Source organism: Acanthochromis polyacanthus, chromosome 21 (assembly GCF_021347895.1).
Source record: "Acanthochromis polyacanthus isolate Apoly-LR-REF ecotype Palm Island chromosome 21, KAUST_Apoly_ChrSc, whole genome shotgun sequence".
NCBI lineage: Eukaryota > Metazoa > Chordata > Actinopteri > Pomacentridae > Acanthochromis > Acanthochromis polyacanthus.
This window is the reverse complement of record NC_067133.1, coordinates 10,848,922-10,862,213: the sequence shown is the minus strand read 5'-3', so window position 1 is coordinate 10,862,213 and position 13,292 is coordinate 10,848,922. Positions and strand designations below refer to the sequence as shown.

The window sequence follows — 13,292 nt, the reverse complement described above, 5'->3', positions numbered from 1 at the left end:
TTTTCACTGCGACCTTTCAGCTACTTATCACTTTTCTGCTGTATAGAACGTAATTGGGGCAAATTCATACTATCTGCTCACCGTGTCACCACTGCCCAGCTTTTATGATTCTGCTAAAGGACACGCCTCGATCAGATGCACAATAAACATCAAACAGTGTATAAAGCTGAACGCTGTGCTAACCTCACTCTTATCTCATGCAAATACTTGAGGACATTGTAACATTTTTCAATACCTTGTGTTGATTTTCCAGCCTGGCAACCACCAAGTTTAATTCCACTGGCCTAATTCCAACGTCACCACGAGTGTGTCTTATTTTAGGGCTGGATTCTGGGAAAAAGATTGCTAATTCTTAATATTTTTAGACTGGCAAGGGTGTGGTTTTTTTGTTTTTCTGGTGCTGCAGGATTACTCAGTTGCTACCTTAAGTGAAAAAAAAAATGTTTGAGGAGAAGATGATTCTTGGACCAATGAGCAAGTTAAATCACATCGATGTTAATTTTTAACTGTGTACGTATTAAGCATATTTTACCTTTTCTAATGCCTGATACAAATGTACAAATAAAAGTATGAAGAATGGAAAATGTCAGAAGTGGACAATAACTACTGAAGAGTAAATATCACCTTTCAATGACTAGATTATCTCTTAACTGGAAAGTAGAGCATTTGCTCTTATGACTGATCAAAAACAAATACGAAAGAAAGACAGGTTCCAAAGAAGAAACTTATGCAACCAAAGTAAACACACATGTGATCGCTGAAACTAAACTGAGCACACCTGTGATTTCCACCCAAAGTGTATAAACGTGGTTATAAAAAGATCTATGAACACTCGAACTTTCTCCGTTAATGACAAATGGGCTGTGTCTGCCAACATCATGCACGCATCATGGCTCCGCATGGAAAGGAATTTGTGAGGAAATGGAAAAATCTGATTGTGAGACTTCAGAAATATGGAAAAGGATGCGGGAAGATCAGTGACCAAGTGAAAAAGTAGTTGAAACACAGGTGTAGCAGTCATCAGAAGGGTTCAGAAAGAGCCACAGTGCCACTAATCAAGTCATCCTCTGAAAATGACGCCACAGACAGTCAAGCACTTGCACAATCTACACTGGCTGTCCGAATAAAAAAGCATTCCCCAACAGCTCAGAGGTGTATTGGTGGCACATAGGGAGAATACACGACTTTTCAATGTTGTGTGTGACTGGTAAATGTGAGCCTCATGGTGGTGGAGTATCAACAAAGTCAGTACAATCCATCATTTGAATGTACTTAATTTAACAGTAACCTGTGAAATACTTGAGATATTTCAGTGTGGATCAAACACATTTACAGAAGCGACTCCCTAATCAGCTCTCTCAGCCTTACTATCTCAGTTGTCACATTTTCGACCGCGACACAAACTCCAATCGTTCCAAAGTAATGACAAATATGTAAGTACTGTGTGTAGTTTTTGTTCAACAATGGAGGGTTGTTGTGTTAACCGGTATGATAAATTGTTCTGTATGACGACTGTTACTCGACAAGGACATTAATAGGGCAGGAAAAACATGGTGGTTGATGTCCTATTTGAATTTCACCAATCAGCAATGAGTCTCAAGAATTTTTCAAAGCTGTTAGAAGTACCTACCCGAGGCACCTTTTTTTTTTTTTTTTTTTTAACCAAAGGTTAAGTCTGGCGTGGCTACAAACACTAATGTGCATTCCTTGTTTAATTGCACTTTGCCTAAGACTTGTGTCACAACATCAGGACTCACCTCTTTTTCATTTTATTGCTGCTGTTCCTCATTTATTATCTCGCTGTGTAAACAAGTATGTGGCCATTTCCAAGCTCTGAAGATAAGAACATCATGCGCGTCACTCTCACATCCAGCCTGCCAACAGAGCTGGAAGCAGAAAGAGTCAACAGAAGCAAAGACACTGAGGGCAGAGAGCTGAAACACTGCTTGGCAGGCCTCCCGCAGGGTTAAATCTGCACCTGTTGTACTTGGTTCAGCCAAGGAGAACCCTCAGCGAACATCAAGTACCGTTTTATCCAAGCAGCACAATTCCTTCGTGACTCAACAATACCTCACTGCATTCCTCCTGGTCACACCTTGATTCTTGCTTCAACTTTTACAGTCTGATTTTTTTTATTTTTCCAGTCATCAATGAGCAATTCAGTCCTGACTCACTATGATGCTCGGAAACTTCTGGATAAAATCAACAGACATGGAATTTTGGTCATATTGTTATCACGCTGTTGAATAGAATAAGGAAATCATTGATTAACAAGCCTTTGCATGCGGACAAAGTACATCAAATACAAATTTGCAAATTCATCAGATGCATTCCATCTGTGGCAACAGGAAGACAACCTAGTTCTGTTATTCATTATAGGAAGCAGTTAAATTCCCCAAACAGATCATGAAAATGGAGTGATCTGACCTGTGAAGTTAAAGGTTAAATATTCGGACCTGAAGTAGTTTCAGCGCTCATAAAGACCTAGAAAATACCATAATTCAGATGTTATTTATTCATACAGATCTGCTCAGGTCTTATGTGACACAGTCTGATCATTTGTGGCTGAAATTTTGTATTTTTTTGTCTAAATTCACAGAACATTTAGGCAATTTGATCTCATATGAGATGTTGAAAAAGAATCATGCTATGTTAGAATAATGGCTGTTATGAAGTAGATGAATACGATAAAGTTGGTGCTGGAAGGTTGGGTTAATCTTTAGGAGAAAGCATTTGCATTACAAATTAACTTTTCCCTCAAACACTTTGATATATTACAGGAACCAGACTACATGTCTGTTGATTCAAGCTTCCTTTTTAAAAAAAAATTTCATTACTCAATTTTTTATTAAATAAGTGATAGAAAAAGAAACAAATGTTTCTAAAAGACAGAAGTAGAGAAAAAATTGCTTGTTTTCACTGACCTATCATCAAATGAATAAAAAAATGTGTTGAACAAACCAGGAAAAACAAGAAAAAGCTCTTGCCAGTATTTTTGCTGTATCTGGAAACTCCAGCTCTCAGGTCAGAGTTTTATGAGGTGACATGGGATTTTTATAGCAGTGACTGTACCATCCAGTTCATTAAAGCCCTCTATTCGTAAAGGGAAAAAAAAGAAAGCCTGCCGACATTCCTCTTAATGCCTAGATGTGCTGCTGAATGAACCAATATGTCATTGTAGTCATGCACAATGGACACTCATTCTCATGCAGACATTCCGTTTCACATGTCCTGCCTGTTTAATCTGTTCATTTGGCAGTTTGAAATCAAGCTTAAAAGCCCGATCAGAGACTGGAGCTGCAAACTGTCTTTAGCTAGATGTTCCATCCATCCATTCTCTATACACTGCTTTATCCTCACTAGGGTTACGAGGGGTGCTGGAGCCAATCTCAGCTGACTCGAAGGCAGGGGACACCCTGGACAGGTCGTCAGTCTGTCGCAGGGCTACATATACAGACAAACAATCACACTCACATTCACACCTACGGACAATTTAGAGTAACCAATTAACCTCAGCATATTTTTGGACTGTGGGAGGAAGCCGGAGTGCCCAGAGAAAACCCACGCATGCACAGGGAGAACATGCAAACTCCATGCAGAAAGATCCCAGGCTCAGGGATTTGAACCGGGGATTTTCTTGCTGCAAGGTAAAAGTGCTAACCACTACCCACTGTGCAGCCCTTAGCTAGATGTTGCACTGCTTATCTTTATGCAACCATCCATATAATCTAATCTATATAATGCTTTTGCAAATAGCTATGCATTTGCATAGCAAATACATAGAACCACCTGAAAAGCTGGCTTGAAATAGAAACACTAGAAACTGAAGCTAAGATGAAGCTCAAGTCCACATTTTCCTGAATAAAATCTCACATATAAGATCAATATATTGAAACAAAGTGAAACAATTGTCTAAAGAAGTATGATGTGCACTGCAGCAAGTGATGCAAAGACTCACTTAGAACATCACTACCATCCAGTGGTGGAAAAGAGTACAGCTACAGTAACCTTCAGTGAGCCTCCTCAGTGCTACACATTGCATCAACCATTAGTGTGCAGAAGGTCCCATATGGTGAAAATGCATTTTTACTGTGTTTGGTGGGTGTTATAAACATACAAGAGTACAAGATATGAAGATGTTTGCATTCTCCCATTGCAATCACCCACTCTACCAGGTTTTCTTACTTTCTAGAGCTGCTTCTGCTAACTCTAAAGTGTCTCAGCCACGAGCAAAACTCACCAAATGTTCTGCTGTTGGCAGCAGGAGTGAAAGCAAGAGTCTTCAAGCACTCCCAGCATCTGAGGAACTGAACACCCAGTAGATTATTTGCGTTTTTGATGGGAATGTCCCCACAACAGTAGAAAAATGTTAGCACGGTTGCGTGGCTAATGTGGGTAATGCTACCCTTAGCTTTGGTCCCACAGGTCAGAGCTCTGTGGAAACTATAAAAGCTGAGGGAAATCCAGAATTGATGAAAAGTTTAAGTTTGAAACCAGCAAACAAGGACTGAGTGCATTACTGTTTTCACATCCCTGTTGTGCTTCAACTTGTTTACATCTGTTAGTGCTCAAATATACTGTATTTTTACACAGATTCCCAATAAAACTATTTTCATTTACATACACTTTGTCTCTTTTATCAGGCAACACAAAAACTATGAAATAGTGCGCCCATTAAGATTACATGCTAACCACCATTCATTTTAGTCAAGCTGTTGCTCTGCACTTAAAAAAAAATCTATTCATGTCGTTTCAGAAACTGACCATACACGAGGTAAAGTAACTGTGAATTAAGCCATATTTCAATGTAAAATGGAGCTCTAGACTGCTACAAAGAATATAAAGTTCTGATCTCACTCATGTCTGTCAGCTGCCACGTCTGAAGTGCAGAGATAGTCTTCTTCCTGAAGGGGGCGGGGACACAGGGAAAGCTACCAACAAAGCTACAGATACTGAAAAAGCCTACTTAGATAGCCAAAGGTCATATAGCCCTGGTGAAATTAACATATTTGCTGTAGCCTGAGCTGAAAAATTGAAGGACACATACTGAGGACATACGACTTTCACTAACTTGCTAAAATAAGGCACAACATTGGATCCGTGATATGAACAGCATCATCACCTCTGATAAGAACCAATGAAGGCAAAGCACTTTTCCTGGTAACAGTTGTTGTTTTTATTGTTTTCTCCCTAAATCAATCAATTTTTCATTCATTGGACAAGTACAGCCTCGTGAAACATGTCGCAAGAACCCGAAAGAACAAAAAAATGGAAGATATTAGCAACAAAATTTGGTGCTGATAAAAAAAGAGGGGGGAAAGATAGTAAAATAAATTTTATACAGGTGTAAGAAAGATGTAGTGTTTCGTACATTTTTTTTCTTGTAAACAATACTGAAATAATATGGCAAATAAGATCTGGATGAAAGACGAGGCTGAACTGAACAGACCGAACACTGGTTGGCAGACATTTACAGAAACCCCGAAACAACGGCGCCTTAAAGGGTCACAGAAATGCCACAAACGTCTAAAAACAGCCGCACAGAAACATTTTTACACATATGACAGCATTTCTGCTACATACATCAAACCTTCACTCTTTTTGTCCCTGGTTTACTGTGATATGAGGTATATGCGAGGCAAATTCTTTGCTTTGATGCCTCAACGCGGCATTTTCTTTTGATATTACAGCATTGCATTCACTCTGCCATGTCATATGATTGCTTGAAACAACATCCCATCGGGGCGTAAAGGGGTTCCTTCAGCGGAGTGATATCGTTTTCCAGCACTCAAGGCCAGTTGTTGCTACGGAAGACAGCGCAATTCATGTTTTTACAAAAAGCAAAAAATTTTAAATCATCAAGAAATTACATTTAACATTTTTTCTAAACATTATCTTGCACCTGTACTTCTGAGGAATAGGCACCCAATATCTAAGAGGACAAGTACTGCCAGCACACACGAAAAAAAAGATCTAAATGGATACAGTTTCTGGCCAGCCACCTCTTTTTTTCCTTGTTTTTTTTTCTCTTGCTTAAACTGCATATGGCTGCCTCAGTAACAGCTGAAGAAATACTTGATCACTAACACATTTTGTCTTCAAAGTCAATAAGAAAGCCGAGCTGCTAAATTGGGTAACAAGTCAAACTAAAACTAGGGGTTTAAATTACATTTACATTATCCCGATTAAATATTTTAAAAGCCCGCCCTCCCTCCTGAGCTAAACCATCCATAAGGAGAAAGAGAAATATCAATGAAAAATCCCACGTTTCACATATCAACCCTCCCCTCCCTTCATCCCATATTAACCATGCTGCCCAAACAAAGGGGAACTCCCGTTCCACAACCCCCAACACCCCGTCTGCATATGCCCAAACAGCAACACGTCTGTCAAAAAAAGCCAGTTCATTCCTGATGTTTTGAGCTCCCTCGATCTGACAGGGTACTTTTACTCAATGTAAGTAAGAAAGCGGCTCAAAGTGCAAACTGGATTCTTTTAAAGAAATAAGAGGAAGAAGAGGAGGATGGGAATAGGGGAAGGCCATTCTACCGCTGTCCAACAGCAACCTCTATTGGCCAAAGAAAAGCCCTAACATCACTTTTGTTCTCCAAAAATATACCAAGGACAACACTGAACCCCTGAACCGGCCCTCATTCTTCCTCGACTTCAACTGGCAGATCCCCAGAATGATTAAAACTGTTATTTTACACAATATATATTTTTTATAAATATATATAGATATATATATATGGCCCTTATTGAAGAAAACGAGTTCACATTGACATGAAAGTACCATAATCTCTATATAGCCAAGTAGAAAGTGTTTTCAGTGTTCAAGTGAGCTGGCAGCAGTCTATTTATCTCACACTCATTCAACAAGTAATAAAACATAAGAAAAAAATCCTCTTTGAAGTCGCAAACTTACACTTCTGAAGAGTGCTCACTGCACCTCGTAAGCTTCTCCTTTTCCATGTATTCCTGAGTAATACTTTTAACCTTGTAACAGACAACAACATTATTTTTTCTTCTTTTTTTTTGCCATTTCAATTCTGGGCTATTCCCTGCCATTGCGGTTATTTCTATTATTATTTTACACTTGTAAAGAAGTTGATTGCTCAAACACTTCAGCTCGTTGGAAAAAGAAACATGTCCGGCACTACTCTACGAAAAAATTACTTTCAGTTCGAGACCAATGACCAGACCTACTGTCACTAGTATGATGAGAATAAACAGTAAAATACATATTTAACTTAAAAATAACAGATACTTTAAAAAAAATTTGCATTTGCGGGAAGCCTCGCAGGCTTATTGCGGGGAGAGGAGTGGGCACAAAGACAGAGCATCAGTATAATTAAAATATAGATGCCACTTAAAACAATAATAATAACAATAATAATAATAAAATAGGAGCACTAAAAAAAATTTAAAATAGGAACTTTAACGACAGAGTGCTCTCTCCCTCTCAGGCTCTCATCTGTAGCTTTGGCTTGTTGGAGTTTTGGAACCTGTACTTACTGGCTCATTGACATCAGATAACAAACTAGTATACCCTGAGAATTCAGACACAGGCGTCCGTATCCTGTGATCCACCTCCCCGCTCGAGTCAGTGCCGTAAGACAAGCCACGGCCGTCTGACTTAAACTGGGAGCCAAAGGCCTGGGCAAAGTTTTCAATCTGGTAGGAAGGCTTCGAAGAGTCCAGAGAGGCCAGATCCTGCGAGGGGGCCAGAGGGTAGACCGCCTGGCCGTTTTTCACCGGCTGCTGGTCCTTCCGGCCGCTCAGGTCAGATGGGCTGATCTGGTAGGACGAAGGGGGAGTGGAGGAGTGCTGCTTCTCCATCTGGTCGGTGAGCTCCTGAGAAGGGGTGAGCTGCTGGTGAGACGCCTCCAGGCCGCTCAGGTGGAAGCTGTGCTGTGGCGAGGAGCCCGTCAGCATCGCAAAGTGAGACTTTGGCACCGAGGAGGGCAGCGAAGGCGAGGCCACCGACTGGCTGAACCCACACTCCAGCGGGGACGTAGTGTAGATGTTCTTGTCGGCGTAGAGAGGGTTTCCTGGGTGGGAACTGGTGAAGGGGCCCGAGGCTTGAGGCCCGGGGCCCAGGGGGAAGCTGGCACTGTGGCTGGTGCGCTCCAACGCCTGCAGCAGGAAGCGGGAGTACTCATGCATCATTACAGTCTTGTCTCCTGACGGGCTGGGGGCGTTGTGGCCGAGGCCGGTGCCGTCGGCCGGGGCGGGGGTCAGCTCCACGTGCTGGTCGCTGAGGTCGAAGTGAACGCTGTGGTGCGAGCCGTCGGGCTTCTGGGTGTAGTGGTCGAGGAGGCTCTGCAGCACCTCGTCGGGGATCCCTGACTTGTCAAGACTCAGAGGAGCGTCGCTGTCCATCACGCTGGAAACAACACCCTGGATGACAGACGGCTGGGAGGACAAGTGGACGTTGACGTCGTACTCGCTGCCGGCTCCTCCACCCACCGCAGACCCTGAGGCGTTTGCATTGTTTGCTGCACTTAGGTAGCGTCTCTTCTTCAGAAATTGCATGGCGTCATCGTAGTTGGTGCTGGTGGGCCCGACTTTAGCCCCGTTACCCTGCATGAGGCCAAGGCCGTCCATGCCCCCGTCCTGCTCCAACGAGCCTGCTTTGTCCTGCTCCAGCTCTGCTTTGTCCAGGCTCTTCCGATTGGCCTTCTTGAACGCCATCTTTGGAGCTCGACCGTGGTGGCCGTGCTGCATGCTGGGACCTGGCTCAGTAGAGGAAGACACTGTTTGATTCTCCACAGAGTATTCATGGACGCTGTAACCTCCAGATACAGCGTCATGAAGGTGTGACGCCCGCACCCCTCCTCCATCCCCCTTCTTCTTCTTGCGCTCCCCTCCCTCCCCTGAATTTTTGGACCTCCCCTTCTTCCTACCGGTACTCCCAGCGTTTCCCTGAGTGATTCCATAGCTGCCGTCTCCCATGTCTACGCAACCCAGGTCCATCATGGTTGGATCCAGGCCCTTCTTTATGGCTTCTCCACAGGTTCGCTTGTGCTTAAGCAGTCGGTCTGTTCTAGAAAAATACTGAAGGGCACAAACACAAGATGCTGCATTTAAAGTAAAGACAAAAGCATTTCAAAGTATGAGGGGTGATAAAAAAAAAATCTCTGGGACTGTTCAGGGTGCACGTGCAATAAGCGTGCAACAAGTGTGAGCAGCAGCTTTTGGGAGAAAGTAGACTTCTTGACATGATCGAATGAACATCAGGACCTGTTTTACATGAAACTTTATGACCACTAGTAGGTGCACATTTGTAGTTTCTCCATCAACTGCAAATTAGAGCAGAGAAGGAAATTCTGTTTCAGCAGCAGGGATGATCCAAGCTTCATGTTAATGATCACTGGTGACCAGAGTGGGGTTTGTGGCTACCACCAAGAGAAGAAACAGCAGTTTTCACAATAGAAAGGCTCATCAAGTCAGGAGTGCACCAGGATCATTGTTTTCTATAACAGTTACGTGATTATGTACCTTGAATTCATCCCTCAGAGTTGGATTGCCAAGGCAGAGGTCTACCGTAAGGTTCTGTGCTGTCTTGGTGAAAAACATTAAGTGTAATTGATTTGAACTGTGCCGCAATGGTATGTGGATTTGTGGCCACATCATTTATTATGTACAGTTTTTTTTCCAGCCACAACAACACAATCACTGCTCTCCACCCACGTTAGTCACTAGATTAGTTTCCTTGTGACTTATTTGTCTTCTCTAAAATGAAATTCAAGCTGAATCACTGTTTTGATATGGTTTAGGAGGCTCAACACTCATCGCAGACGGTGCCTGACTGGTTTACATAACAGGAATTCACCGGAGCATTACGAGTGTTGCAGGAGCACTGGGAGCAGCACATCACTGCACAGTAGACTATTTCAACGGGGAAGGCAGCCAAATTTAAAGCAGGTTTTTTATTCTTGGAATTTTTCTATCACCCCTTGCATTGTACAAATAATAAAAAAGGAGGATTTAAGGTTCACAAACCTGTTGGCAGGTCTCACATCTGTACGGCTTCTCTCCGCTGTGCGTCCTCTTGTGCCTCTCCATGTGGTATTTCTGAATGAATCGCATGTTACACTGGTCACAGCTGAATGGCTTCTCTCCTGTCACACAAACAGAAACACCACCACTCAAGGTTAGTTAGATTCTGCGGCACTGGAAGCGCACAATAACTCACGGGTTGCATCAGGCCCTGAGGGGTGGTATGAATAGCTGCTATTAATCACTCACCACTGTGGATTTTCTCATGTCGCTGGAGAAGGTACTTCTGAATGAAACTCATGTTGCACTGACTGCATCTGAAGGGTCTTTCACCTGAAATGAAACCACAGGAGATGCATGTGATGCATCCACTACATGTTCGTTAGCCTTCCACTAAGACAGCACTGACAGGAAAAAGAAAAAAAAAACAAGCACCGGTACAACTTATTGTCATTCAGTGCATTATTTATGATGTTTGGTTGTGTGTCAAAGGTGTTGATTTGACTCTGGCATTCCTGGCAGGTCAGACCAAACCCTTGACACGCTCTTCACCAAACGTAGTGCACGTTGCATGGCTATTGCAACAGATTGCACTGTATTTTACAGGTGCCACTGTGTTTATCTCTTGGTGAAATACTATCTTTTATATTCTAACTGTTGCCTATGGGAGTACAGTCTACTATTTTCACAGAGCAGAGAATGAAAAACTTCCAGACTCAACTAAGAATTGTTTCACTTTTCCCCTCACAGCCAAACTGAGCTAATGGCTATGAAAGCATACAGTATTTGTCAAGAAAAGACACAAATAAATAGATAAACTTCACAGTTAATGCCTAATATGATAGATTGACTTGAAGCTGTTATTCCAGTCTTAAAATAACTTTTTTTAGATCACTGAACTGGCAGTTTTGGGACAACAGAATTAGCATCTAAGAGCTAATCAGTCAAACACATACAGGAAAAGATTTAACACTTTGAAGCCCCAAAACCCAACTGTAAGTCTGAACAACATTTTTTTCAAACAAATACAATTTATTAGAGACAAAAGAGGAGAGGACAAGACAGACTGAAAGGACAACAAAGCACACTGTACCAATGAAATGAACACAGCATGGCATAAACATGATGAAATATCTTTGTAGAGTTCATGAGCCAAGTAGTGTGAGAACCACTTAATTTGGAAAGGTTGTAAAAATGCAAATATGTGTAGTACAGTAGTGTATCTACAGAATATGAAGACATCTGTGTTTTCCAGTGTTTGCTGTTTTTTTTATGATTCACGGCGTTACAACTTTGTTCTGCAGCACAAAATCTACTTTTGAATTCTCTCCACTTCCAGCCCTGGTTGTTCTGTTTCCATAGAGGTGCAGAACTTTACATTGTTGTGAAAAATGTAGTCCACAGCGAAGAAAATGGACAGGATGTGAACGCACTCAGACATCAACACAAACAACATCATATCCAGCATCTGCTGGCTGGCATCAATGTTTTCTTTCCAATGTTTATAGTTTTAATCGAAATAACTGATTAAGCCCCACACGAGCAAACGCACAGGGAACAAAAACAAACATTATGGTGGAAATTAGGGCTGGCCCGAATAGTGGTTTCTGGCCTCTGAATATTCGGGCCCTATTAAAGACGAATATCCGGATATTCGTTCCGCCCCGTAACGTCCGACCGCGGGGGGTTTGCGCGCGGCGGCGGAGACGGCCCGAATAGTCGGATCCGTTCGTCTGGTCTCCCGGGTCCACATTTTGCCTTCGTTTAGTCTTTAGTTTAACTGAAGAATTCCCAAACAGCAGAGGTCTTCAGCATCTTTTCTTGTGTTTATGCAACGAAGTGAAGCGTGACGTCAGAGTCGGCAGCCACCCGTCCATTCTGGTGGTGTTTACAAACACTAATGGAGGAGCCGAAATGAGCCGAAGAACAGGCGGAATGAGCCGAAATGGGCCGAAGGCGCAGGGAAGAGACGAGCTCGAATATTTTCGTCTGGGGGGAGGAGGGGGTGATCACATCGACATATGTGTATATGTTATAGACATATGTGTATATGTTTATGTGATCACAGGACGAGATGAGCCGATGTGGGGAGAAGGCGGAGGGAAGACAGTAACGCTGCATAGTGTTTCCGCCCGGTGACGTCCGACGACGGGGGGGGGGGGGGGGGGGGGGGGGGCGAATATTCGGATACCAAATTAATATCCGGATAGTGCCGTAGCTAATGCATATTCGGATATTCGGGTCCAGCCCTAGTGGAAATCTGAATACCTGTGTGAATGAGGACATGTCGGCGCAGGTGGTAGGAGCTTCTGAAGGCTGCAGTGCAGTGTTCGCAGATGTGAGGCTTGTTTCCTGGAGACAGGCTGCCTCCATCTGCATCCAGCATCATTGATTGCTGTAGAAAAACAAAGAAGAAAGAGAAAGAAGAGTCACATTCAGTCTTCTATGTCAACTGAAGGTATTTAAGATTCTCTGCAGTCAAGGTTAATCTTTGCAAAGCCCATATACTTTTTTTACTTAGCAAAGATACACAATCTGTTTTCCAACCCTGACTTCTACTTTTGTCAGTTTACAAAGTATAAAGCTGCCAGTAACTGAAAATACAAGAAAAATGAACCAGCCACCTGAAAACATGCACAAATCTTCACTGATAATTTCACAGTGTTGGATCAGAATCAGTGACTCCACTTTCTTTGTGCTAATGTGGAACTGCAAAACTGTTTCATAAGGACAGAATAAAATATGAAAACATTCACAGATCCATAAATAAAAGACAAACCTTTGTGTCGTTTCTCTTCTTTCTTGGTTTACCCTCCTGTCCATCACCATTTGACCTCCGACCTTTCCTCCCAGTGGGCTCCTTTCCCAACTGACTCGGCAGCTGTGAGGACGACAAAGGGAGAGGCAGAGGGCCGTGAGAGCGGACCACGACGAGGAAATCACTTGATTGAAGGTTAAGGGCCCCCGCTTCTAAAACTACCATGCAAACAGATCCAATGTTTGTTGCTCGTGCAAACAAACAAAACAGTTGGAAGACGTCTAGCGATTGTCTGTTTGAAAACTCATTGTGCAAGATGTGGTCCCAGTGGGCGGAACAACAAAGCACAAAATTTATGGCCCCTTTTATGGAGACGCAGCCTGTAATTCATTCGGATTGCCTTTTATTCTAACCAAAGAATACACACAAACCGCTCACCTAACAAACTGAACATTCGACGTGATTACTCTTCGGTAAACTTCATCGCAAACAATTCAGAGAGGGGTATTAATTCAGCAAAGGCAGAAAATGG

At 42.6% G+C, this 13,292-nt stretch overlaps 1 protein-coding gene across 1 annotated transcript in view; it reads right to left on the bottom strand.

Annotated features, from left to right (window-relative positions):
* Nucleotides 1–5,152: 5,152 nt before the first annotated feature.
* Nucleotides 5,153–13,292, bottom strand: part of znf281a (zinc finger protein 281a) — a 30,395-nt gene continuing 22,255 nt past the window's right edge. Inside the window, exons 6-10 of the mRNA XM_022209492.2 lie at nucleotides 12,782–12,883; nucleotides 12,271–12,397; nucleotides 10,252–10,335; nucleotides 10,006–10,124; nucleotides 5,153–9,057 (exon numbers count right to left, since the gene is read on the bottom strand). Coding sequence (XP_022065184.2) covers nucleotides 7,471–9,057; nucleotides 10,006–10,124; nucleotides 10,252–10,335; nucleotides 12,271–12,397; nucleotides 12,782–12,883 — 2,019 coding nt within the window. The 3' untranslated portion in view covers nucleotides 5,153–7,470. The remainder of the gene's footprint in view (nucleotides 9,058–10,005; nucleotides 10,125–10,251; nucleotides 10,336–12,270; nucleotides 12,398–12,781; nucleotides 12,884–13,292) is intronic.